This window comes from Cetorhinus maximus, chromosome 24 (genome assembly GCF_964194155.1).
Source record: "Cetorhinus maximus chromosome 24, sCetMax3.hap1.1, whole genome shotgun sequence".
In the NCBI taxonomy this organism is placed as follows: Eukaryota; Metazoa; Chordata; class Chondrichthyes; order Lamniformes; family Cetorhinidae; genus Cetorhinus; species Cetorhinus maximus.
In genome coordinates this window covers 18,475,055-18,502,416 of record NC_135902.1, presented here as the reverse complement: position 1 = coordinate 18,502,416, position 27,362 = coordinate 18,475,055, and the positions used below count along the sequence as shown (strand labels likewise).

Here is a 27,362-nt window from a genome sequence, read left to right as displayed (position 1 = left end):
GGCTTCAACTTGTTCTAAGCCAATCAAAAGACTTTTTTAAAATTTCCACCTCCAAAATGGATAGATGAATATACAGAGATACAGAAATTAACCATAGAGAGAAAAATGCAATTTAAGAAAAAAGGTAGTAAAGAATGAGGAAAAGAGGGAGGAAATGAGATTCCATTTAACATTACACTCTGTGATATTCAAGTGAATGCACTTGAGTATGTCCCAGTATCAGAATGACAGCTGAAAAAGCAGTTGGGCTGGGGATAATGGGCCCTGCAACAGTCTAAGGGTTAATGGCGTTGTCTTCATTTTATTGAGGATGGAATATTGGGATCTGCAGTAAAATATATGGATGGTGATATAACTCCCAGCTTCAAATGGCCATAAATCACCTGAGTTTTATTCTTGTGGTTTGCACGAACACCTGACTTTTTCATTCAATCGCAGTTTCATTAATTGCCAGACAGCCAGCATTTCAACATATGGAGATGAGCTTCATGTAGAATCCATATGGGTGGAAGTAAAAAATAACAAGGGGAAGAAGACACTGGTGGGACTAGTCTATAGGTCCCCTGGCAGTAGCTATATTGTAGGATAGAGAATAAATCAGGAGACAACGAGGGCATATAAAAAAGGCAGTGCATTAATCATGGGTGATTTTAATCTCCATGCAGATTGAGAAAATCAAATTGGCAGAAATAGACACAAATAAGAATTCATAGTGTATTCGGGACAGTTTCTTAGAATAATATGTTGTGAATCCAACCAGGGATCAGGCTGTTTTGAATCTGGTAATGTGTAATGAGGCAGGTTTAATAAATGATCTCAGAGTAAAGGACCCCCAAGGAAGCAGTGACCATAATATGGTAGAAATTAGCATTCAGTTTGAGAGTGAGAAACTTGGGTCAGAAACAACTGTGCTAAACTTAAATAAGGATAATTACAGTGGAATGAGGGCAGAGTTGGCTGGAGTAGACTGGGCAAGGAGTTTGGCAGAAAAGACGGTTGAACAGTGGCAGACGTTTATGAAAATAGTTCGTGACTCTCGACAAAGATATATCCCAGTGAGGAAGAAGGATTCTAGGAAGGGGATAAAACCAACCATGGTTAACCAAAGAAGTTAAAGACCGTATCAAATTGAAAGAAAAAACATACAATGTGGCAAAGATTAGTGGTAAGCCAGAGGATTGGGAAAGTTTTAAAAAAACAAAAGATGACCAAAAAATAATAGAGGTAGAAAATAAACTTTGAGGGTAAACTAGCAAGTAATATAAAAATGAACAGTAAGAGCTTTTCTAAATATATAAAAAGGAAGAGAGGCCCCTTAGAGAATGAGACTGGGGAAATAATGGGGAACCAGGAAATGGCAGAGGAGTTGAATAAATACTTTGCTTCAGTCTTCATGGTAGAAGATACTAATAGCATTCCAAAAATACTCTAATGAAGGGGAAAAGTGGGGGAGGAAATAAATACAATAAATATCACTAGAGAAAAAGTACTCGGGAAACTAATAGGACTAAAGGCCGATAAGTCCCTTAGACCTGATGGATTGCATCCTAGGATATTAAAGGAAGTAGCTACAGAGATAGTGGATGCACTGGTAGCAATCTTCCAGGAATCCTTAGATTCTGAAGAAGTCCCAGAACGGCCAATGTAACGCCTTTATTCAAAAAGGGAGGGAGACAAGAAACAGGTAATTATAGGCCAGTTAGCTTAAGATCTGTCATTGGGAAAATGTTGGAGTCTATTATAAAGGATATAATAGAGCATTTAGAAATACATAACCTAATCAAGCGGAGTCAGCATGGCTTTATGAAGGGGAAATCATGCCTAACAAATTTATTAGAATTTTTTGAGGAGGTAACAAGCAGGATAGATAAAGGGGAACCAGTAGATGTAATATATTTGGATTTCCAAAAGGCGTTCGATAAGGTACCGCACATAAGGCTACTTAAGATAAGAGCCCATGGTGTTGAGGGTAGTTTTTGGCATGGATAGAGGATTGGCTAACTAATAGAAGACAGAGTTGAGATAAGGGGGGCATTTTCAGGATGGCAACATGTAACTAGTGGAGTGCCACAGGGATCAGTACTGGAGCCTCAATTATTTACCATATATGTTGACTTAGATGAGAGAAGTGAATGTACTATCGCCAAGTTTGTGGATGACACAAAAATAGCTGGGAAGGCAAGTGGTGAGGATGACACATGGAGCCTACAGAGGGATATAGACAAGTTAAGTGAGTGGGCAAATACTTGGCAGATTAAATATAATGTGGGGAAATGTGAGGTTATGCACTTTGGCAGGAAGAATAGAGGAACTGAATATTATTTAAATGGAGATAGACTGCGGAAGGCTGCAGCACAGAGGGATTTGGGAGTCCTTGTGCATGAACCACAAAAAGCTAACATACAAGTTCAAAGGTATTAGGGAAGGCAAATGGAACGAGTAGAATGGAGTAGGGAATGGAGTGTAAAAATAGGGAAATCTTGCTAAAACTATACAAGGCACTAGTTAGATCATACTGTGAACAATTTTGGTCCCCTTATCTACGGAAGATATACTGGCATTGGAGGCAGTCCAGAGAAGGTTCACTAGGTTGATCCCGAGCATGGAGGGATTTTATGAGGAGAGGTTGAGTCAGTTGGGCCTGTATTTATTGGAGTTTAGAAGAATGAAAGGCGACCTTATTGAAACATAAGATTCTTCAGGGGCTTGACAGGGTAGATGCTGAGAGGTTTCCCCTTGTGGGAGAGTCTAGGACCAGAGGGCATAACCTCAGAGTAAGGGGATGCCCATTTAGAACAGAGATGAGGAGGAATTTCTTCTCAGGGTAGTCAATCTGTGGAATTCTTTACCGCAGACGGCTTTAGAGGCTGGGTTGTTAAGTATATACAAAGCTGAGATGAACAGATTTTTAATCAGTCAGGGAATCAAGGGTTATGGGGAAAAGGCAGGAAAGTGGAGTTGAGGATTATCAGATCAGCCATGATCTCATTGAATGGTGGAGCAGACTCGATTGGCCGAATGGCCTACTTCTCCGACATCTTATGTTGTTAATCAGTTTTACAAGTTTGTGTAATCAATACGTATTGTATATTATGCCAGCAAAACTGTATTCTGGATTCTATCTGCGTGCATGATAACAGTAAATATTCCCACTAGACTAAAATGTCTCATGTTATGGCATATCATGTAATCAGTAACCTTTGGGAAAAATAAACACACTGTTTGGCTTAGCTTCTTCTGGCTAGGTGTGACATCTTATTAACTCTTTGAAAAAACCTAATTTATCTAATAATGCAAATTTCCTTACACCTCACATTCTAAAACTTCAGCCATGTATATGTATTTAGCATTTCAAACCTAACTTTCTGAAGACTCAACCTCCAGACCAGCTGTTTCCAATTCAATAAAACACAAATACACGCACACATGCACACGCAATCCAAACCCCACTATTAACCTACCTTTACAATAAATCACAATATTATGAGAATGATTATATTTTCATGACACCCCCCTTCTTACCAGAAAATGAAGCATCATGATTTAAAAAGACAGCTTCATTTTCTTAATCCATCTTACACTCCCCCCATACTTGTCTATATGCTCACACTATTACATTACCAGATACACGCATTAACATAATATATATACAAACCTTGGTATCAACAGAAATCATTCCAGTGTCCAGGTTTTTACTTTTTCCTTATGCTTCAAACTCTTGACGATGCATCTGCAATTAGATTTTCTCGTATAGTCACATGTATAACCTGTGGATTAAATGGTTGCAGTAATAAACTCCATCTGAGTAGCCTTGCACTTCGATCTCAAAATTTGTGAAGGATTGTGACCTGTTTTAACAATTGTTTCTGACGAATTGTTTGCAACATAAATCTCAAAATGCTGCAATGCTAGCATCAAACCCAGAGTCTCCTTTTCGATCGTTGAATATCTTCTCTGTTGTACATTCAACTTCCGTGAAAAATACCTTATTGGTTCCTCAATTCCATCTTCATCTTCTTGTAACAGTATGGCCCCAGTGGCTATATCGCTTGTGTCAACGGCCAACTTGAATTGCTTGGCATAATTGGGCACTGCCAAAACTGGTGTCATAGTCAATACAGTTTTCAAACTATCAAATGCTTTCTGACACTCCAGTGTCCATTGAAACTTCTGGTTCTTTTTTAATAGTTCAGTCAATGGAGCAACCACTTGGCTAAAATTTGGTATAAATTTCTGGTAAAATCCACTCATTATCTACTTTGATTAGAGGAAAATCAATCTCAGAACCCTTCATTTCATCTACTATCTCCTTATCTAATACCTCCTTTTGGTCGTCTTCCCTGTCAAAGTACTTTTTAAACATATTTACATGACAGGCCCTGACCTCTGCTTGCTTCTATCTAGAGTATTTATTAAATAATTTACTTCACTCAGTTTCTTTTTAATCCTGTAAGGCCAACTAAACTTTGCATTTAATGAGTCACCGAGTACTGGTAACAGAACTAACGCTTTTTCCCCAGCAGCAAAACTACGTGCTGAAGCTTTCCTAACTGCCTTCACTTTCATCACTGTGACATCTTTAAGTGTTTCCTAGCTAACTCTCATACTTTGTCCAATCTTGATACATAATCCAGGAGAGTAGTTTTCGAATTTTGACTCACCAATTTCAGTGGTCCTCTTACCTCATGACCATTAACTAATTCAAAAGGACTAAATCCAGTTGATGCACTAGGAGCATCCCTAATAGCAAATAACAATGCAATTCCACCATCCCAATCCTGTGGATAGTCCTTACCAAACGCCCTCATAGTTTTTAAAGTTTGATGACATCTTTCCAAAGCCCCTTGTGATTGAGGATGATATAAGCTGTTGACTTAAACTTTTTTTATCCCCAAGCTGTTCATTACTTCCTTAAACAGCTGTGGCATGAAATTTGAACCCTGATCTGATTTTATTTCTTTTGGTAAACATATCTTGTAAAACATTGAGTCAACTCTTCCAAAATTCTCTTTGTAATATTTCTCAAAGGTATTGCTTCAGGAAACTGTGCAGACACATCCATTATTGTCAGTAAGTACTGATTTCCACTTTTAGTCATAGGGAGAGGTCCTACACGATCAACCATGACCCAAGTAAAAGGTTCTTCAAATGCTGGAATTGGAATTAAAGGTGCCGGCTTAATCACTGCTGTGGTTTCCCTATCACCTAACACATGTGACATGTTCTACAGAATTTGACTACATCTTTATGCAATCCAGGCCAATAAAAATGTTTTTGTATTTTCACCTGTGTCTTTCTAATTCCTAAATGTCCCCCCATTGGAATTTCATGAGCAGTTTTCAGAATCTCATTTCTAAATGCAAATGGTATAATCATCTGATGCACTCCCCTTCAGTTTTCATCTGCTGAAACATGATATGGCTGCCACTTTCTCATTATCACATTAGCCTTAAGGTAATAGCATTCTGGAATACATTCTGCCTCTGTTTCTGAGTAAGCTGTCTGATATAACTGTCTTATTTTCTGAAACTCTACCAACTGCTTTGAGTTAAATATCTCAGCTGTGTTATCCTCCATTCTTTCTTCCTGAACTATCTTATCAAAAACAGTGTCAACTAATTGGACTTCCGCACCTTTTCCCTGTCTTTTAACTTCCTGTTCTTCCTGTTACAATCTGAGAGCCTGTGATCTTATCTCACAATCTGGAAGCAATCCAGGATGTTCTTTCTGCAACACTTCTGTTGAAAACACTGCTACAGACTGCTCAACTACCATAGGCATCACCTGTATCTGTGTCCCAGCTATATCATCACCTAAAATTGAATTGAACCCCTGCAATGGGCAATTTTTCTACCACTCCAACAATTGCCTCTCCTGTTTTTCACTTACTTTTTAAATTTACCTTCCACAATGGAATAGGTTTAGCATTTCTATGAACCCCACTTATTGTCACCTTGTTATGACTAATGCAGTTGGTACAGCTGAGCTATTTAAAAATCCTAGAGGGAAACTTTAAACAACTGTCATAACCTATAATTTTAAGTGTTATGTTTGAGATACGACTCTAAATTTAGGAATCAGACCACCAGTTACATTACATTAAACTAAATGAAACATTTTATTAGTTTACACAAGTTAGAATATAAATACACATGGCTACAAATTACTACTATCATAACTTTTAACAAATTCCCAAACTAATCTCCATTAAGGCAACAGCAACACATAGACTTAACCAGACACTAGGTGAAGCATTTTCACCGTACAAATTCAAAATGAGGTTCTTTTCACTTTGGTTCCTGTGGAGACAGTTGGAAGCTTATGGCTGACTTTTGATCTCACATTGCCTCTGCTCTACACACCCAAAAACTGCTGAAGTTATACCTACCAGCCACATTGAATGTTAATTCTCATTTTATCAACAACCTTTGAACTAAATCTAACAATAAAACCCCTTTCATAGTACAAGTTTTATTAATATAAACATATTTCTTGGTAGCTGCTAGATAGGTGTCAGTTTTCACCCCACTTCTTGAATGCTCTATTCAAAGTGCTTCTCGTACTCGTAACCTTAAGATTCACCAACTCCAAACCAATGAAGGAATTTCAAATATATCTCGCAAAGAGCCCCCAATTTTGTTATGACATGGCAGATGATGTGTGCCAGATAGATTAAATCCACGAGGGAAACTTGATCACGCGGCCGCAACTGTTTTGCAATTTGTATTTTATTTTGTGAGGCATGGCCTGAATTCAGAAGGAATAAGACTACCACAATTTCAGAGGTTTTTAGAAAACTAAATTAAACATTTATTAACAAAAGAAAATATTTCAAGCATATACATGGGTCTACAAATTACTGCTATAATAACTCCCAAAACCCCTAGTTAATCTGGCTCCCGGTTACACGCCCATTAAGTCAACAGTAAAAACAAATAGATTTAAACAGACCCAGGCAAAGTAACACAATGCCCTAGACAGTGGAATTCAAGGAGAGTTTTTTCAGCTTTGGTTCCTGTAGATAGCAACTTGATCCACAGAGGCTGGAGGCTTTTCACACTTGTGTTAGATCTTAGAATCCCTTCTCTCTCACACAGCCTCATCTCCTTCATACATGTTTCTCCTTTTTTAATGCAAATTCCATTGTTCTGATATGACTTTGGAACTTTACCTTTCTCATAATATAAATCTTTTCGTAGTACTAATTTTATCAATAACCTTTGGGAAAAATAAACACGCTGTTTGGCTTAGCTTCTTCTGGCTAGGTGTAATATCTTACAATCTCTCTGAAATTTAAACTAGCCTAATTTATCTAAAAATGCAAATTTTCCCTACACCTCACATTCTAAAACTTCAGCCATATTTACGTATTTAGCATTTCAAACCGAGCTTCTTTCTGATGACTCAAAACCTCCAGACCGGCTGGACGTCTGATTCAATTAAATTAAATCCCATACGCACAGAGAAACTATTCAAACCCCACTGTTAACCTACCTTTACAATAAATCACTATAGTATTGAGAATTATTATATTTTCATGGCACTCATGCTGAGATAAGGGTCAATTAACACAAACTATCCTCCATAACTTCACCTCTTTGTGACTCCCAGCCAGACCCGTGGTATATTGGAGAGTGTCTGAGACAAGCTTATAGAATTACACCCCCGCCGCCCCCTGAACACACCAAATGTTTGCATGTCTTGCACTTCCTCCAGTAGGAGGAATAATCTTGGATAATGATCCCAGTTGGGAACCCTGGCTAATTTCTTCCTGATACCTCTGCTCAGGGTGCTGAAACCACTTAAAGCATTCCAGCTGGGTAGATCGGTGGGTCACCAGAATTCTAATACACCATTTGATTTCTTTGGAAATAGATATTTCTGCACTGATGCCCCAACCAGAATACCTCTGAAGTTAATGTGCATCATTCTCTTCCCATCCCACTGAAGCAAAGATGATCTTGTGCCAAATGCGTGCTGCTCTGTTACTAAAGGTGTACTTGTACCACACCTGTTGATATGAGGTCAGTAACTGCAGTGTTTGGTCTCATTAGACCGCCTGGTTCTGGTGTGGAGTGTTCTTGCACAGGAGAGGATCCTGCCATGTGTGGCGACAGGCAAACTGTCCTTCAGGCTGTTAAATTTAACATAACATAAGAACTAGGACCAGGAGTAGGCAATTCAGCCCCTCGAGCCTGCCCCGCCATTCATTACGATCATGGCTAATCTCATTTTGGCTTTGACTCCAATTTCCCGCCCTCTCCCCATAACCTTTCAACCCATTACTAATTTAAAATCTGTCTATCTCCTCAAATTTATTCAGCGTCCCGGCATCCACTGCACTCTGAGGTAGTGAATTCCACAGATTCACGACCCTTTGAGAAAAGTAATTCCTTCTCACCTCTGATTTAAATCTATCACCTTTGATTTAAATCTACCACCCCTTAGCCTAAAACTATGGCCTCTCGTTCTAGAATGCCCCAGAAGGGGAAACATCTGCTCCACGTCTACTTTGTCTATCCCCTTTAGCACCTTATATACTTCAATTAGATCTCCTCTCATCCTTCTAAACTCTAGGGAGTATAGGCTTAAACTGCTCAATCTCTCCTCATAAGATGAGCCCCACATCTCTGGAATTAACCTAGTGAACCTCCTTTGAACCGCCTCCAGTGCAACTACATCCTTTCTCAAGTAAGGAGACCAAAACTGTGCATAGTACTCCAACACTTGTTCAATTCCCTTCCAAACTTTTAGCATGAAGCAGTGTCGAGTCCAAGTTGTGTGAATCTGCCTTCTTGAGCTGACCAAGTCTATTTGGATAGTGATCAGGATCTAACTCCACTGTTGTACTCCAATGCAACATTAGTGTTGTTATCAAGCAGGAACTCCTTTGGAGTGATGGCCGAATTGGGTGATTAAGTCTTTCCTAAATGCATGTGGTAGGTGACTAACCTTCAATCACAAATCAGTTATGACATTAGTATATAGTGCTTCTGCTTCGCATTACGCAAGTTCAGAGGCAATACTGTCCCAAGCTACGTGAACGTCTCATTTTAGATGTGGGCTATGAGTGAGAAACTACATAAGATAAACCAGCACTGGTAGAGATTGGGGGAGCAGTATATTCAAAATGTGTATTGTTATCGAGCTTTGTATCTTGAAGAATTTCTGCCTAGGATACTTACTGATATACAATCTGGAGCAGTATGAATGGTGCACTGTCAGTTAACCACCTGGTGTAAAGTCTATTTTTACACTAATGTTTATCAGTGGTTATTGTGTCAGCTTGGCACAGTTTGTCGTGCCTCATCTGTGGACCAAGAAGATCAAGGTTCATACCACGTTGCATTGATAATCTGCTGAGACTCCAGTACAGTATTAGAGGAAGCCCCTCATTGTTGAACTGCCATCCTTTAGTCAGGACTTGAAACCAGTGTATTATCTCCCCATTCCAGTTGGCCAGATGATATTAAAGGTCTTGTGATGTTGTCTGAAGAATAGGCAGTTCTTGTGATGTCCTGACACATGTTTCTTCCTCAACCCCAGTACTACCAAAAAGACAGATTAACTGGTCAGTCATCTCATTTGCAGCTGTAGGATCTTGCTGAGGCAGCATTGTTGCTCTGCTTACCTGCATAATAACCTGTGCACCTCAAAACATTGCATAGTATTTGAAATGGTTTGAATGATTGAGAGAGATAATTAGGTGCTATGTGAATGCAATCTTTTTATTTCTCTTTATTATGGCACTTAATGTTTGGTCACAGCTACTGTGGATCTAAAGGAATTGAAAGTACAGTAAGTCCTTGCTTAACATTGCCTCACTTAATGTTGTTTTGCTTTAATATCATTAATAAAGCAGTGTTAATATACCTGTTTAAAATTGCCAATTGCACTTTAATGCCGTTTGCCACAGACTTTCTCTTCTGTGCCCTGCATGCAAACACAACCTTTCCCCTAGCACTTCCGCTGTTGCCCTCAGTCTCTCTTTCTCTCCTCCACCCCTCCCTCCCATCCCCCCCCCCCCCCGCCCCCCCCCACCAACTCTGTTGCCATCCTTGGTTCCCGGTGTTGCTTCCTGGCCTCGCCTCTGTCTGTTCTCCTCCAGGCTGCTGGCTCCAATCCTAGCTGCACTGCTGGTTTCACCTATGCTGAACTCGCACTGAAGTCCTGGGTGCCATCTAATAGCAAACATTGGTCAGTGCAGGTATTAGCTGAAGTCCCAGAACTACCTGAAGCCCTGGACTCCATCTAGTGCAGACGTTGGTCAGTGCAGAGAGTTTGGGATTTCAGCTTATACGTGTGTTCCAATCCCAGCTACTGTTAGTGCTGGGCAATTCAGATCCCAGAGTGAAACCTGGCTTGATAGATCATAATTTTTTTTTAAGAAACTATGGAGGCAAGTTGCTGAACAAATTCACAGGAGCCTACTGATGAACTTTTAACACAAAAAATATTTACTAAACAAGAAAAATGAACTATATTACACCAGACAGGTTGGACAGACCTCAATACCAACACACGAAAATGATTCAAACCACTCTATTCCTTTACCCCAGAAATCTTCTTACACACAAAAAATTCAGACAGATAAACAATTTACGACAACTATCTTATAATCTAACATTCAGGGTAGTACGAGATATGTGTGAATTAACATGTGAACTGTGGTCAGACACATCACACTCTGAAATAAATGATGGATAAGAGCAAAGCAAGTTCCATGGCTTTCTCATCAACCACCCAGACATCCGTCACACTGTGAGCCAACCAATCTCACTGAAACTCTGTCTCCCCCATGAGGGACTCTAATCTCCACATCCGAAGATCTCGCCTTGGAGCGACCTTTGTAGAGAATTCCCACACAGACAGCTTCAACAAGGATCCGCCTCCAGGGTTTCAATCCCACCTTCCAAGACTCCTTTCCCCTTAATCTCTGCGTACATTCAAGCTTCACCTTCCAAGCACCATTTCAGATCTTCAGTCATGCCAAGCAGAACACCACTGTTCCAAAGGGGTACCTTTGCCCCTATGGCCCACGGCATGGAGTTACCAACCTTCGGCTGCCCTCTCTGATCTTCTGGGCTTCTCTTGAGCTTCAAACCTGCCCCCACCCCAGCAGCTCTTTCTCTTTAACTTAGAGCCTATTGCTCTCCTCCTTTTAACCTGACTTCTGAGATCTCTTTCTGATCCCTTTCTTTGTCCTTGCCTGGGACTTTCTTCTGGGACCTCTTCCTGCCCAACTCCCCGTGTCCTGCTCCTTGGGACACCCTGTCTCAAATGGCGCTCTTGTTCCAGGTCACCTGATCTGCTCTTCCCACCATTTGACTCCCTGCTGCGCAGATGCGCAGGGCTGGTTCCTAAACGTAAAAAGACGAACTGCGCATGTGTGGCCATTCCCCGGCCGTGCATGTTCAGGGGCCTTAAGCTTCGACCCCTGACTGTCAGTTTAAAAGTATTCGCGTTTACTCACACCTGTACCAACCAATGTCTGCCACTAGATGGAGCCTGGTCAATTTAAAAGTACTGTACCTCTGTGGTGTGTTTTTTAATTGTGTACTGCATTGTATTTTTACATTTAGTGATGTGTTTTGTTTTGCAAGTTATTTCAGCTAGGAGTGCACAGTGCTACACATGTATGGTACAGTATTTCAACTTGTATGTTGGTTTTTCTGGGCAAGAGATGTCCAAAGGAACCTAACTCTGGCTTTAATGTTGATCCCTATGGGAAACTTAAAGTTGCAGTTTTCAGGAATGCAACCACAACTTCTTTGAGGACTTATTGTGAGAAAATAATATGGAGAAAATTGAGATCTGAAAGATACTTGAGAGAGAATCATGCACATAACCACAAAAGCAATAACTTTCACATATATAGTGCCTTTTAACATCTCCAACTGTTTTGCAAATAGTAATTAGAATAATTATTTTAAAAATTATATCTTGTTTAAATTCATTTTGAAATGATTGGTAGTTTACTATGAATGTAAGCTGGATAACTAGCTTTTAATTTGTTTCATTGATTTTCAGTCTGAATTAAGGGAATTGGAAGCTGGTCTTGCTCAAATGAACTTTTTTTCATTTAATTGTGGAGTGATGCTGGGCCACAACGTGACTGGCAACTGGGACAAGTGCAGGTTTAACAAAACTCTGAATGGTACTATCTCATTGGCAAGTAGAACAAGCACTCCAACTAGACAAATGCAGTAAAGAATAATGTATACTGACTAACACAAGTATGTAAAAACGACAAAATGAAATCTGTTGACTCAATTGGTCTAGGTCGTATGTTGCAGTACTGTGTTAGCAATGCTCCGAAGGCTGGTCATATGCGGTTGGAATACTTGCTGTTGGGCCATTTGGCACTACTGTGGTATTAATGTAAAGACAGAATGCCAAGCACAGAAAGAGGAGGTGCCTTCAGAAGGAATTATGCCATTTCCAAGCAGAGTGAACATAACTGAGGACTTGTGATGCGTTGTTAGTCTCAGGCAGGGCTGGTCTTGTTTGATCTGACTGTCCTGCTGAGCTCCTTAAAACTGGGGCTTTTGTGTGGCCGAGCCATGAGATCATGGAAAAATCTGCTCAAATGATCATTGGCCCCATTTAATTATATCCGTTTACCCAGGACCTTAAGCTGCAAAGCGGCCTGGGAATTGTGCCCAGGACGCAGTGGTGGCTCCAATCTAAACAACAGTTGCTCTTTCAAATGTACTGGAAATAAATCTGGTGTGACAGTCTCTTGTAATGAGATGCTCCCACCACTTTCATCATTTCTCTGTAGCTGGCTGGGCTAGGAACACGAGCAGTTTACTCTGCTCCTGAATGATGATGTAGTGCCACCTGTGTGAGCGACTTGATTTCCTCTTGGGTGCCCATCAATTCAGTTTGAAACCTTCCCATTGCCACCACCCTTCTCCCTGCTTCTAGCCCTTTCTGTAGTCGCTTGGTGACACACAGCAACATGTTACTCCCCCTGCCCTCCCATTAACATCAATGCTGATGAACACAGGGTGTGCCCACTCAGGTCTGCAGTGGTAGGAAAATGTGGAGTAAACCTTGAAAAAATATAAACTGACTTCTGTAATAAGGTGGGGTAGGTGCAAGGTTACTTTGAACATATTGCTTTTGGTGCAATGCTCTTAATTATTTTCTCAAATTGCACTTCCCAGTGAGAAATAACCACTAGTTGATTGACCTAACATTGCAATAATGGTCTTTCCAGCCATTCCTCAAGTTTGAAAAAAAAGAATCTTTCATTGAACTTTTTTTCTCTCAATTGAAATGTGTAGAGTATGAAAATAATTCACATTATTTCATATCTTATTGAAATCTTAATGATAACTGTTTCCAGCAGAGACTCCATTCATTCACATGTCCTTCTGGTAGTACAATAAGCTGCCCATTAGCAGTGTGATTAGGGGCATCAGCTAAATCTTTTCTGTTCTGATTATTTTACAGGATGAGATGGTCGCTAACTTGGGCCTTTCCACCAGACAGGCTCTGACAGTGTTACATAACCAACTGGCTGTAATCCTGGAAGAGCATCAGAAGCAGCAGAGAAGGAAGGATTCCTGGAAGGTACGGACGTGGTGAAAATTCTAGATTTGACTTACACCAGCCAGAACAGCACTGGAGTATCATCTGTCACCTTCCATAAACTCGCGCACACAGATTTGAATGAGTTCATCTTAATTAGTACCAAGTCCTGATCACCCATCTGTGTTTTCACTGATCTACATTGGCTCCAGGTCCACCAAGCCTTCAGATTTAAATTTCTCATTCTTGAGTTCAGATGTCACCATGGTTTCACCCCTCTCTATTCGTGTAATTGACCCTTCAACCCTGCAACCCTTAGAACTCTACATTCCTCCAACTCTGGCCATCTTGTGCATCTGCAACATCCATTGTTGGTGCTGTGCCTTCAGCTGTTTAGGCCCTAAGCTCTGGAATTCCCTTCCTAAACCACTCCGTCTCTCTTTTAAAACACTCCTTAAAAGCTATCTGTTTTGCCAAGAGAGATGTCCTTTACTCCGTTACATTTCACTGCTTTCCTTTGAAAATGAGCCTCAACAGACTAAAACATTTGTGCTAAATGGTGAAAAGGTTTGAAGGGCTGGACAATGAGTTGACACAATGTTGTGCTGGGTTACTCTGCAGCCATAACGGATTGCCGGGGATGGGGGTGGTGAAAGTTTCCCTGCTCACCTGGCAGTAAGTGCCCTATTGCATTAGATATCTTGAAATGAATTGAAGCCGCCAATCACTCCAGCCTCAGTTCAAAAGACATTCACAAAACACTCTTGCGGATAATGTCCTCTGAGCCCCTCAATCACATCTCTGCCTGATGATTCAGAGAAAACAATGAAAAGCGTATTGTAAATTGCTCCCCAGTGTACCTGTAATTCAGCTTATAATTTCCCTGCCCTTGGCTCGGGCCTTTGTTTTTTTTTTGATTCTGTAATTTCCAGTCCTGCTGGTGACCTTAACTGGCTGAATATATTTTCACTCAAGTCTTAAGTATGGAACCTAAACTAGTATCTCAGTTAATGCGCAGTATCATGTGCGATCCATTTTGTTCAGTGCTTAAAGCGTGATGTGTGTCTGTGTGTCTATGGCCATCTGACTGCTGCACTGATCATATTGCAGGAAGCGTGGCTTAAGGGCTTCCTCAGCCCCAACTGCCGATTCTCCAGCTTCCATTGGCCAGGGGCAGCACTTATGCTGCTGGCTGCCATTTTGCTGCTGTGTTGCTATGGCAGCCAACCAAATGGAAGGTAAGTGACATCTCATGTGAATCTACTGGGTTAATGAGACTAACAAGCAGTTTGAAGTAGGAACAAAATGCTGTGCAGCAAATTATTCTCAAACCCACGTGAAGATGCAAGGTGCCACCAGGGATTAGCCAAGATGATGACAAAGAGTCTACTACTGTGGGCTAATGAATACTCCAGTGTGAACTGCAAAACAATGGAGTTGAGGGTTTCAGCTGGCAACACAAACTTCAAGAATGGAGCTTTTGATACCTGAACATTATTCTAGCCCAGGAATAAATTCGCTCTGACCACATCTGTTCTCACCTTTAAGATGATGGATTTTCTTTTTAAATTTGGCTCCTTCTGATGCAATCATGTGGGAGATTTCTAAATACAAGGATTTTAGAAATGTGTAGGACATAAGTTATTTCTGTATTTTTTAGTGATAAGGAGCCTGTGGTGTCATCTAAATGTTTTACATGGATCAAGATGAGGAATGAAGAACATCCCCCAACCCCGAGTGTCAGTAGCACCTGAATTTTTTTTATTCTTGATAAGTGAAACCTTTTTTAAACCATTTTGCAAGTAACTTCACTGCAAAAACATAAGAAAATTATGAAAGCAAATTTCAATTTTGCTGCAGGTGGAATGACAGTCAGTTTAATTGTCCATTTATCGCAGTTTGCTTTGTTGCCATTCTGATTTTCATTTCAGCTAACTTTGCCTTTAAAAGCTGAGGAACTCTATTCGTCCAAATCGATTGACAATCTTAAGTATTATAAAGGAGCTGTCTGTAGAATTAGAGAATTGCAATTTCTCTTTCTCTGCACCCCGGGTATGTTGACATCACAAACCCAACCTGATTGCTAATCATTTCATGTATAATCCCCCTCTTAATTCTCCAATGATTTGACAGCAATATGTCCCTATTGATATGTTGCCCAGGAGGCTATGACACCAGAGAGACCTCCCACACTGACATTAACTGGCATGTACTTAACTAAAGCAGAGAACAACTAATTAACATTGTTTTTAGAAGGGTTAAGGCTGTGGCTTTTCAGCCAGGTACGTTTCCTCTTGTGTAGAGACGAGAGGTAAAATAAAGAGGTAAAATAAAGAGGATGAAAAAGAAGGGTCACTATGCTATACTCCTAATACAGTTCCAAGGCCACTTAAGGCTAGCTATGACACATTTTCTCCCTAACTTGCAATCCTCAACAGACCACCTGCTTACTATCTGCAGGCCATAATTCGAAACTTGCTCTGGATGCTACAGATTATTTAAAAAATATTGTATAAGTTGAGATGGGGCAAGGCACAGAAATAATAGGTCTGCAAAAGTGACCTTGGAGCATGTCACTGCTTTGGACTGTGGCTTTCGATTAAAATTTTACTGAATACTCCTGTTGTAACTGTGCTATTCATACATTCAACATATATTGCTATATGCCCCTGTTGGTTCTCAGTAACAGGAATTTAAAATACAAGCAACCCACATTGAATAACATAATGTCTTAATAAACAGTTTGTGTGAACTGTAGAATTCTATCGTGAAATTTCTGTATGAGGACTGCAAAAGTCTTATAACTTTGTTTATCGACTGCAGGCAACTAATTCTTGTCATCTTCTCACCTCTGATAGCCAGGGCACTGCAGTACTGAATGCTACAGTGTTGTTCCTGCTTCTTTTCCTCAACCTATATGTGATTGGGAGACAGGAGAGACTGAAAAAAGGAGAGGGCGTGGCCAGACTACAAGCAATCATCAATAAGCTGAATGGTGAATAAACTTGAAACAAATACTAGATTTGAGAACCTTTCTGATAGATTAAGACTAAGATTTATCAGTTCAGCAGGAGTGAATACCCAAGCTGATTGAAAAACAGCAGACACTGTAATATTGTCACAGGTAATAGAACTTAAACAAGAAATATGAAAGTACCAGCAGGTCTGGCAGAATCTCTGGAGAGAGAAACAGAATTGAGGTTTCAGGTGGATGACATTTCGTCAGAACTCAGATATTGGGTATGAACAACACCTGAGTAAATACAGACCCAGGGAAAGTACCCCCCTCCTTCTGCACGCATACACCAAATCTCTGGCTCTAGACTTGCTGAATAGCTGTTCATCTTTAACATGGTCCAGCTCTAATTTAAAAAAAAAATCATGGACTTGAAACATTAGTTCTGCTTCAGTCTCAATGGATTCTGCCTAACTCGCTAAGTGTTTCCAGTATTTTCTGGTCTTATTCCATGCATTCCAGCATCTGGACTATTTTGCTTTCGTCACAAGTAATAGAACTGAATTAGCTTAGAATATTGAATTAAACTGAAGTATTATCCATTTCCTATGGCCAGTTTTCTGGTCAGATTGATAGTTATTGGGTTGCCCATACTATAGGCCATTGGTCACATGCCAAGCCCAGTTGCTGGCTTGTAAAATCACATATCAAACAGCATGTTGGCCCTTTTATATCTTACTCTTTGTTTATGCAGTTGTTCATTTGCCTATATGAATATGATGGGCCTGTAATTTGGAAAAGGCTATTCCTAAATCCCTCCCTCATCAGTGAACTGCTAATTCCAACACCATCTGTAACTGAGCTGAGAGGGAATGCTTTCATGTGAGTTTAATTCACAAAATTAGATTTGTTTAGCAGCAACAGCTGGTGGATTGGTGTTTTGTTTGTGACCCGAGGGGAACAACTAAGTAACAGCTCAGACAAACCTGCTGCTAGGAGCTAGAATCACACCCTCCGATTGTTCAACATGGAGCGTCGAGCTGCACAGTGGTTCATTAGTGCAAACGTGTGAACCATTTTCCTGTCTCAATCAACAGGTGGTGCATTGGTTGATTGAAGCTTCTTTGAAAGGACACGGGCTAAAAAGAATGAATTTTTTACAACAGGAACCGTAGCTGTTTTTAATTATCCTCCACCACCACAAGAGTGTTGAGGCGATATGTAATGCTGAGGTCAAATGAACTTGGACGTACTCAGAGTCAAACTCTGAGACTTCCTGGTCTAAATGGTTCAGTTACACATTGTTTTACTAACTAAAGGAGCAAGTCTGAATGTGTTGTACATCACTGTGGAGGTCAAGGACTGGATTGGCAATATGTTTCACTTTGATATCTTAGAGACCAATGATATTTAGCCATATCATGGCCAACTGCGGATCACTTTTGAACAGTTTTTTTTCCCGTGTGTGTGCATTTCTCCTGAGGTGAGGTGAGAGTGACTGCCATTGACATCAAGGCAGCATTTGACAGAGCCCTAGCAAAACTATAGAGTCAATGGAAATCAGGGGGAAAGCTCTCTGCTAGGCATGACTCCAATTAGCACAAAGGAATATGGTTGTGGTTGTTGGAGGATAGTCATCTCAGCTCAAGGACATCCCTGCAGGAATTCCTCAGGGTAGTGTCCTCAGCCTAACCATCTTCAGCTGCTTCATCAATGACTTTCCTTCCATCATAAGGTCAGAAGTGGGGATGTTCGCTGATGATTGCACAATGTTCAGCACCATAGACACTGAAACAGTCTATGTCCAAATGCAGCAAGACCTGGACAATATCCAGGCTTGGGCTGACAAGTGGCAAGTAACATTTACACCACACAAGTGCCAGGCATTGACCATCTCCAACAAGAGAGAATCCAACCATCGCCCTGTCATGTTCAATGGCATTACCATCACTGAATCCTCCACTATTAACATCCTGGGGGTTACCATTGACCAGAAACTGAACTGGACTAGCCATATAAATATTGTGGCTACAAGAGCGAGTAACCCACCTCCTGACCCCCCAAACACTGTCCACCATCTACAAGGCGCAGTCAGGAGTGTGCTGGAATACTCTCCACTTGCCTGGATGAGCGCAGCTCCCACAATACTCAAGAAGCTGACACCATCTAGGACAAAGCAGCCCACTTGAATGGCACCACATCCACAAACGTTTACTCCCTGCACCGCCGACGCACTGTAGCAGCAGCAGTGTGTACCATCTACGAGATGCACTGCAGGAATTCACCAAGGCTCCTTCGACTGCACCTTCCAAACCTACAACCACTACCATCTAGAAGAACAAGGGCAGCAGACAGATGGGAACATCACCACCTGGTCACTCACTATCCTGACTTGAAATATATCGCCGTTCCTTCATTGTTGCTGGGTCAAAATCCTGGAACTCCCTCCCTAACAGCACTGTGGATGTTCCTACACCACATGGACTGCAGCGGTTCAAGAAACAGCTCACCATCACCTTCTCAAGGACAAACAGAGATGGGCAATAAATGCTGGCCCAGCCAGCGAAACTCACATCGCATGAATGAATTAAAGAAAAAATTGCATGGCAATGTTAGTGACTGACAGCACTGAGGCACACACTAATATGTTAGAGTACGGTTTGGTGGGTGGGGGGGGTTGGTTGAAAATCAGGGATGTTAATTTTGAGAGTCCTTAATTTCTGTTTGCAAAGACATCGTTTTCAGCTGGCGTCACACTCAGTTATAGCCCAGACCAAAAGCCTGAAAATCTCAGCAGCTGTGAATCGCAAAGTGAACTGTTGTAAAGTTGTATTTTTAATAACTGTACAGAAATGTTGGCAATGGAATGTTTTTCACTTATTACACTCAGCAACAGTATTGAGCACTCTCTGGTCAAGTACAGCATGAGTGAGCCTCAATTACAAACTCCAGAAAAGCACCCATTCCTCCATCAGCAGAAATTCCCTCATTGTTCACAACAATCTTAGGGCAGACTGGGAGACAGTGTAGTGTGTGCCCATGTTCACTAGGAACTGAGTTTAGGCTATAGGCAACACACTTTGTATGCAGCTGATAGAGAAAGGGCACTTTCACTCGTTTGGCTTGTGTGGCTTCAAATCTAGATCCTATGACATAGAAACAAAATGCTGGAAGCACTCAGTACATCAGGCAGCACTATGGTGACAGAAAAAGTTAATGTTTCAGGTTGATGACCTGACATGAGAATTGGATGATGTAGGGATGAACTGCCTTGAGCAAGTGTCCAGATCATGAAAGTTTGTTAACTCACTGTGCCACATAGTCATGTTAAATCATACAAGTTAATTCAATTTTTGAATTTGCATGGAGTAATAAAATGATTTCTTGTAAATGTTGATTTTTTCTTTTTCAATGTTTACAGAAGCACTTATGGGTAATGAGGATCTGAGATGGGAAGATGCATTGTACCCAGACCTCTTTATGCCCTGTGCTCCATCCTGGTCAGTCCACTGGGCCTATCGAGATGGGCATCTGGTCAATCTTCCAGTGGGTTTATTAGTGGAAGGTGATATCATTGCACTTAGACCTGGCCAGGAGTCCTTTGCATCTTTAAGAGGAATTAAGGTGAGCATTGTTTTTTTTCTAACTAAATATGGAAACCAAGCCTTTTGGAGAGGAAAATTGGGATAGATGTGGCAGTTGTGATATTCTTCTTCAATAAAGGAGTTGGGGATTAGCCAGGAAATTATAGGCTTATTAATCTTATTTCAACTGCGAATAAACTGCTAAAGTCTATAAATATTAAAATTATTACGAATTGGTGAACCATGGTGGCATAGTGGTAATGTCACTGGAAAAGTAATCAAGAGGCCCAGGCTAATATCCTGAGGACAAGGGTTCAAATCCCACCATGGCAGCTGGTGGAATTTGAAAATAGAATTTAAAGCTAATCTCAGTAGTAGTAACCATGAAGCTACTATCATTGATTGTCATAAAAACCTATCTGGTTCACTAATGCCCATTAGGGAAAGAAATCTGCCAACCTTACCCAATCCGGCCTACATGTGACTCCAGATCCGCAGCAGTGTTGTTGACTCTTAACTGCCCTTTGGAATGGCTTATCAAGCCATTCAGTTCCAGGGAGTTAGGGTGATGCCCACATCTCATGAGAGAATAAGTTTTTTAAAAATCCATGAACTAATCAGGCAGTCAGCATGGGTTTCGATGAGGCAGGTCATGCTCAACTGTAGAGAGTTGTTTGAATAAGTAACAGTAAGTAGATGATGGAAATGCATAGGTTGCATTTCATATGGATTTTCAAAAAGCTTTGGATAAGTCATCCAGAGGCTTGTGGCAAATATAATAGTTTATGGAATTCGAGGGAATGTGGACCACAAATACAGAGATGGGTGGGAAAGAAGTAAAAGTAAATGCTAAATTCTTAGAACAGAATGGTGTGATGAATATTCAGTAGAGGCCTGTGTTAGAGCCACTCTTATTTAATGGACATATAAATAATTTGGATTTAATTTCCTAACTGCACAGGTGTAGTAAATTGTAATGTTTCTGAAAACCTGTAGCAGGACTTGAATAGGTTTGTAGGATCTGCAGATAGCTAACACTTAAACAATTAGTTGTAAAAATGTAAAGTAATACTTTTGGAGATGAGGTTAGGGAAAGGAAATACACCTACAAGGCTGGACAGGTTGTGCCTGTATCAATTGGAATTTAGAAGAATGAGAGGTGATTTTATTGAAACATAAGATCCTGAGGGGGCTTGCCAGGGTGGATGCTGAGAAGATTTTTCCCTTTGTGAGTGAGACTAGAACTAGGGGACACAGTTTAAAAATAACGGGTCTCCCATTTAAGGTGGAGATGAGAAATTTTTTCTGAGGGTTGTTAGTCTTTGGAATTCTCTTCACCAGAGAGCAGTGGATTCAGGGCCATTGAATATTTTTATGGCTGAGTTAAATTCTTGATTGACAAGGGAATCAAAGGGTAGACAGGAAAGTGAAGCTGAGGCTACAATCAGATCAGCTATGATGTTATCAAATGGCAGAGGGGCTGAATGGCCTACTCATTTATATGTGCTTATGTTTGTACAATGTTAGATTTTTAAATGAAATGGAGGGACTGTGGTGTGCAGATGCGCAGATCAAGAAAAGTTTCAATTCCGGTTTAAGAACATTAAAAAGTCAACGGGGATTCTTGTTTTTGTAATTAAAATTGATCAATATGACAGATATGTCACCGGATCCTTAGTGGCTGCCAGTGTGTCTCACTGGATGTGGGGTGTTTTATTTTATCATGAGCTTTATTAATCAAGCAATGAATCTCTGTCTCTTTCTCTCTGTCTGAAACAGGATGATGAGCACATAGTACTAGAGCCTGGTGATTTGTTTCCCCCGTTTTCCCCCCCACCGACACCAAGGGGGAAAGGAAAGAAAGGACCCGAGACTCCTCAGCAGCATAGACTCTTCAGAGTAGTGAGAACCCCGGTTCTTGAAAACGTCAGGTATGAGGAGTTGAAGATTTCTGGTGGTGATTGGTAATGTGTTTTAATCCCTGAACCTGAGAGTTGCACCTTAGAATTGACTAAATTAGTCACTCATTTACCTGTCTGGATACTTGATGTCCCTGTCTGTCTTTAAAGATCACATTCGTCTTCTGTGGCAAACATTTTATTGCTGCATACTAGCTGTAGAAATCAAACTAAGATTGCTGGTCCTATGTTGAGCTGCACTAAATAATTTAAAAGACCTTGTAACTTGGACAAGCAGTGGGTGTGCTTCATTGAGCTTATAAAGTGACTGCTTAGACCCTGATGCTCATGCTGGGCAACTACATTTGACCGTTTAGTATTTCCATCAGTGGTGTTGGAGCATTTTTAATTAAATTGACATTGCTAGACAGCCCTGTGGCAGTATTGCATGGTGCAGTACATGTGCATTTCATGAGAATGTTACAAAAATGTCTGTTTATAAATCTACCATTGCTGATTGGGATGAGAGGAGACTGGGCCATTAGTTTGATCTTTTTATGAGTGGATTTCTGAAATGTTCTAAGCAAAAATGAGACACCAAGCTTCTGTATTTACACAAATGCAAACAAGTCACCTTTTCCATGCATGAATATTAGGAGAACAGTATGACAATGGCAGGGACGTTGACAGATGGATTCACTTGAGCCAGAGTGCAGGACAAGAGAGAAACCTCTGACTCGATGAATCCTGGGAAGCTAGGAGCCCAGCCCATTAACTAATTGGAAATGAGTGTTAAACAAATAAATCGTTGGTGGGGAGTTAGATATCTGTTGTCGGAAAAATGGTAACAGTGAGGACTGGTAAAAAGCTCATGCTCTCCTTAATAAGTGGATCAGAAGAAAGGAACTGTAGTCACTTGGGTATAGTACAGGACATGGGGAGCTCTAGGCAGTTTAGTGTCATAGAATTTAGAGGAACTCTGGACTGATTGGTGCAGTGCACCAGAGAGCAGCTGTAGACAGTGTAGAATAGCTCTGAACAGTGCTGCAAGGCATGGGAAGTTCTAGACTGTAGTACACAATGTCAAGGGTTTATAGACATTGTAGTACAATAATGCAGTAGACCTCTGTAGAGTGCTCCAATATGTAACATTAATGAATAGATTGGTACACTTTTACAGAAGAAAATTATGAATTGAACAACAAAATACACGTGAAGCCTTAGACGCTGCAGTATATAACTGGGTAAGGAGCAACGTGGACTGAGCCATGTTTTGTACTGTTAATGCGTAGTTACTTAGAACAGCTTGTTATTCTGGTGTTTGTGCATCTAATGTGCATTACAGAGGAATCTGAGATTGCAAGTCAGATTAGTCCTGCTCTCTACATGCCCCAACTCCTTCAGTAAATGAAGGCCCAGTGTGCCTTTGCTGAATGGTCTTGGCCTACTTCTGAGAGCTGTTTCTGCCTCCAATTGATTTATGGCTGTGTGGTAATGTTTGCTGCATTATAGTCTACAGAAATACTCAGTCTGCACTGACTGAATAGCTAAAGAAGCATGGGTTGGCAATCTCAGTTATATTCTTGCAGCTATGTTATGTAATGTTTTATTTAAAGTAGTACGTGCTAGCATTTAACTTCAAATTGGCAGACTAAGTATCAGGTATCAGTCCATTTATATTTGGTTAGCTTTATTTCCATTGAAGTTCAATTTAACGCCAAAAGTTGGTGAGACACCTAGCTCTCCTCTACATTGGAGAGACCAAACGCAAACTGGGCGACCGTTTTGCGGAACACCTGCGGTCTGTCCGCAAGAAAGACCCAAACCTCCCTGTCGCTTGCCATTTTAACACTCCACCCTGTTCTCTTGCCCACATGTCTGTCCTTGGCTTGCTGCATTGTTCCAGTGAAGCCCAACGCAAACTGGAGGAACAGCACCTCATCTTCCGACTAGGCACTTTACAGCCTTCTGGGCTGAATATTGAATTCAACAACTTTAGATCTTAAACTCCCCCTCCCCCCATCCCCACCCCGTTTCTTTTCCCCCCCCACCCGCCTTTCTTTTCAATAATTTATATAGATTCTTCTTTCCCCACCTATTTCCATTATTTTTAAATCTAAAACTAAAACCTTTAGTCTTTCCACCCCACCCCCACTAGAGCTGTACTTTGAATATCCTGTCTTGCATTCTTAATTAGCACTTTTCTCAGACAAAGACAACCACCTTCAACACCTCTTTGACCCTTTTGTCTCTGACATCTTTTGATTATCTGCTCACACCACACTCTCAATGTGTCTCTTCCCCCCCACCCACCTTAAACCAATTTATATTTCTCCCTTGTTGAAACTATGCTTCAGTTCTGCTGAAGGGCCATGAGGGCTCGAAACGTTGACTGATTTCTTCTCCGCCGATGCTGCCAGACTCGCTGAGTTTTTCCAGGTAATTCTGTTTTTATTTTGTTTTGGATTTCCAGCATCCGCAGTAGCTTTTAGCTTTTTGTTTTTAGCACTAAGTGGTGTCAGTTAAAGTTGGGAGGGTAGTGTTATTGTTTATTTGCAATAAGGAGTGATATAGCTGAAGGGCTGATAACTAGAGGGCACACATTTAAGCTTGCTTGGCAAAGGAACCAGAAGTGACATGAGGGAAAAACCTTTTCTTTAAGTGGTTAGGATTTGAAATGTCCTGCTCGATAGGGTAGTGGAAATAGCTTTCAAAAGGGAATTGGATAAACACTTGAAAGAGAAAAACATTGCATGAATGCGGGGAAAGCAAGGAATAGGGCTAACTGGATTACTCTGCAAAAGAACCAGTGATAGCCCAAATGGCCGCCTTCTGTGCTTTGCTATTCTATGATGTGCAGTTTGTATTCTGCATCCACTTGTGGAATAGTCCTGCAGTGAATATAAACTCTGATCTACAGAGTCTTCCCTATTTACACTTCAAGCTGTCAGTTGAGGAACTGCTGTTCTCAGTTGGGTAGTAGAAATGGCTGCATGTGATTAAGCTTGCAGATGCATGCTTGCTTCCATGCTGCAATATAGCTTTAAGTGTCTGATCATATACCTACCCCTGTGCCGAGGGAAGGGCAACATGAGCTAGCAATGTGGCCATTAGCTGAAAATGGCAGTCACTGGCCTGTTACAGATTTAGAAAAATCTTGGAACAACGTACAGACAGGAGTAGACTTGAGCCCGTTCCGCCATTCTCATGGCTATCCATCGTAACTCTCCACCCATCTTCACTCCATATCTCTTGCTACATCTGGCTAGCAAAAATCTATCTCGGAATTAAATGATTAATTCAGCTAGAATTTACTGTTTTTTGTGGAAGAGTTCCACCACACCTTCCGATTTGCCTAAGATAAAAGCAAAAAACTGCGGATGCTGGAAATCCAAAACAAAAACAAAAATACCTGGAAAAACTCAGCAGGTCTGACAGCATCTGCGGAGAGGAACACAGTTAACGTTTCGAGTCCGTATGACTCTTCAACAGAACTAAGGAAAAATAGAAAAGAGGTGAAATATAAGCTGGTTTAAAGGGGGTGGGACAGGTAAAGCTGGATAGAGGGCCAGTGATAGGTGGAGTTAACCAAAAGATGTCATAGACAAAAGGACAAAGAGGTGTTGAAGCTGGTGACATTATCTAAGGAATGTGATAATAAAGGTACAGATAGCCCTAGTGGGGGTGGGGTGAAGGGATCGAAATAGGCTAAAAGGCAGAGATAAAACAATGGATGGAAATACATTTAAATATAATGGAAGTAGGTGGGAAAAGAAAAATCTATATAAATTATTGGAAAAAAGGGGGATCGGAAAGGGGGTGGGGATGGAGGAGAGAGTTCATGATCTAAAATTGTTGAACTCAATATTCAGTCCAGAAGGCTGTAAGATGTCGGAGGATGAGGTGCTGTTCCTCCAGTTGGCGTTGAGCTTCACTGGAACAATGCAGCAGGCCAAGGACGGACATGTGGGCATGAGAGCAGGGTGGAGTGTTGAAATGGCAAGCGACAGGGAGGTCTGGGTCATGCTTGCGGACAACTGGAGGAACAGCAGCTCATCTTCCGACTAGGCACTTTACAGCTTTCTGGACTGAATATTGAGTTCAACAATTTTAGATCATGAACTCTCTCCTCCATCCCCACCCCCTTTCCGATCCCCCCTTTTTTTTTCCAATAATTTATATAGATTTTTCTGGTGCATGTCAGGAAGTGGATTATTAGTCAGGACTGGGAGCTGTTGTACAGTTGATGATTACAGTGTACCACCGATCATTGACATTGATGTGTTGAGGGCAGAGTCCAAGTGTTTTGTGTGGTTATTTTTTGCCCACATGGAAGAGAGCAGTATTCTGCTGATAGATACACAACAGCAGGGCTAGCAGTACAGTGTGTGTTCACTGGATCCCTAGCTGGTGTCTGCTAGTTTCTGAATAATGTTTACTCTGGTCTTGGTCTTTTCTGTGACCCTTTCTAGGCATTTGTGACATGAGGCTGCAGTCCAGGGTGATTCTAAGATTCTTGGGGTTTGTTCTTAACTGGTTAGCCACAAAGGGGACCTGGAGTTCTGTTAGCCAGTCGGTTACTGAGATGGAAAGCAGTGACTGTGGTCTTAAAACTGTAACCTTTTTGATCATTTGTGTATGAATGCTACATTTTAGTGAACTGTGTAGATGGACTCTTTTTAGACCTCCTCTTTTCCTACTTCTTCATTTAAGCAGTACTCTGTGTATACTTTTTTGGTCCAGAATGGATGACCTCTCATTTAACCTGCATTGAAATCCATCCACCACAATTTTGCTCACTCACTTAACCAATGTTTATTAATTTTATGCTCCTGTCTACACTACTAACCTTATGTTACTGACAAGCTTGGATATATGGCTCTCCATTGTAATCAAAGTTCATCAATAAATAACAGAATAGTTGAGTCCCCAGCACAGATCCATTTGGGACACCTTGAGTCACTTCCTTCCAGTTTGAGAATTTAGCATTATCCCCACTGTTACAACCGGTCCCCAGGCGAGGTCCCCCAATTTTGTTCTGTTCCTGGGTGAGGAGGAATGAGCTGGCTCCCCATCTTTATTCAACCGCCACCCCCCCCCACTTTTGGTTGGTCACAACAAGATTAGTTTAAAAAGGATCCCTTCCCTTGTAGATACCTTTTCCCAGCCCAAATGTATTTGTTTTAGAAGGAGCCAATTTAACCAGGTTTTCTTGAGTTAAAGAAAGAGTAAGTTTATTGGTTACTGAAAGCCCGAGGGGAAAAAAAAATACATATTCAAGACAGATACGTAGATCAGAAATAAGAAGTTGAGTCCAAAATAAAAGTTTAAAAAGATATACTAATCAGTCTTTGGCTTGTCCGTGAGGAGTAGATGGTGAAACGT

The 27,362-nt window shown here is 41.0% G+C and overlaps 1 protein-coding gene across 2 annotated transcripts in view; it reads left to right on the top strand.

Moving 5' to 3' along the window:
• Nucleotides 1-27,362, top strand: part of tmem94 (transmembrane protein 94) — a 105,129-nt gene that overhangs the window by 6,663 nt on the left and 71,104 nt on the right. For both annotated transcript variants that reach the window (XM_078570786.1, XM_078570787.1), the window contains exons 2-6: nt 13,462-13,581; nt 14,650-14,777; nt 16,398-16,534; nt 19,917-20,119; nt 21,859-22,010. In XM_078570786.1, the coding sequence (XP_078426912.1) occupies nt 13,462-13,581; nt 14,650-14,777; nt 16,398-16,534; nt 19,917-20,119; nt 21,859-22,010 (740 nt within the window). The remainder of the gene's footprint in view (nt 1-13,461; nt 13,582-14,649; nt 14,778-16,397; nt 16,535-19,916; nt 20,120-21,858; nt 22,011-27,362) is intronic.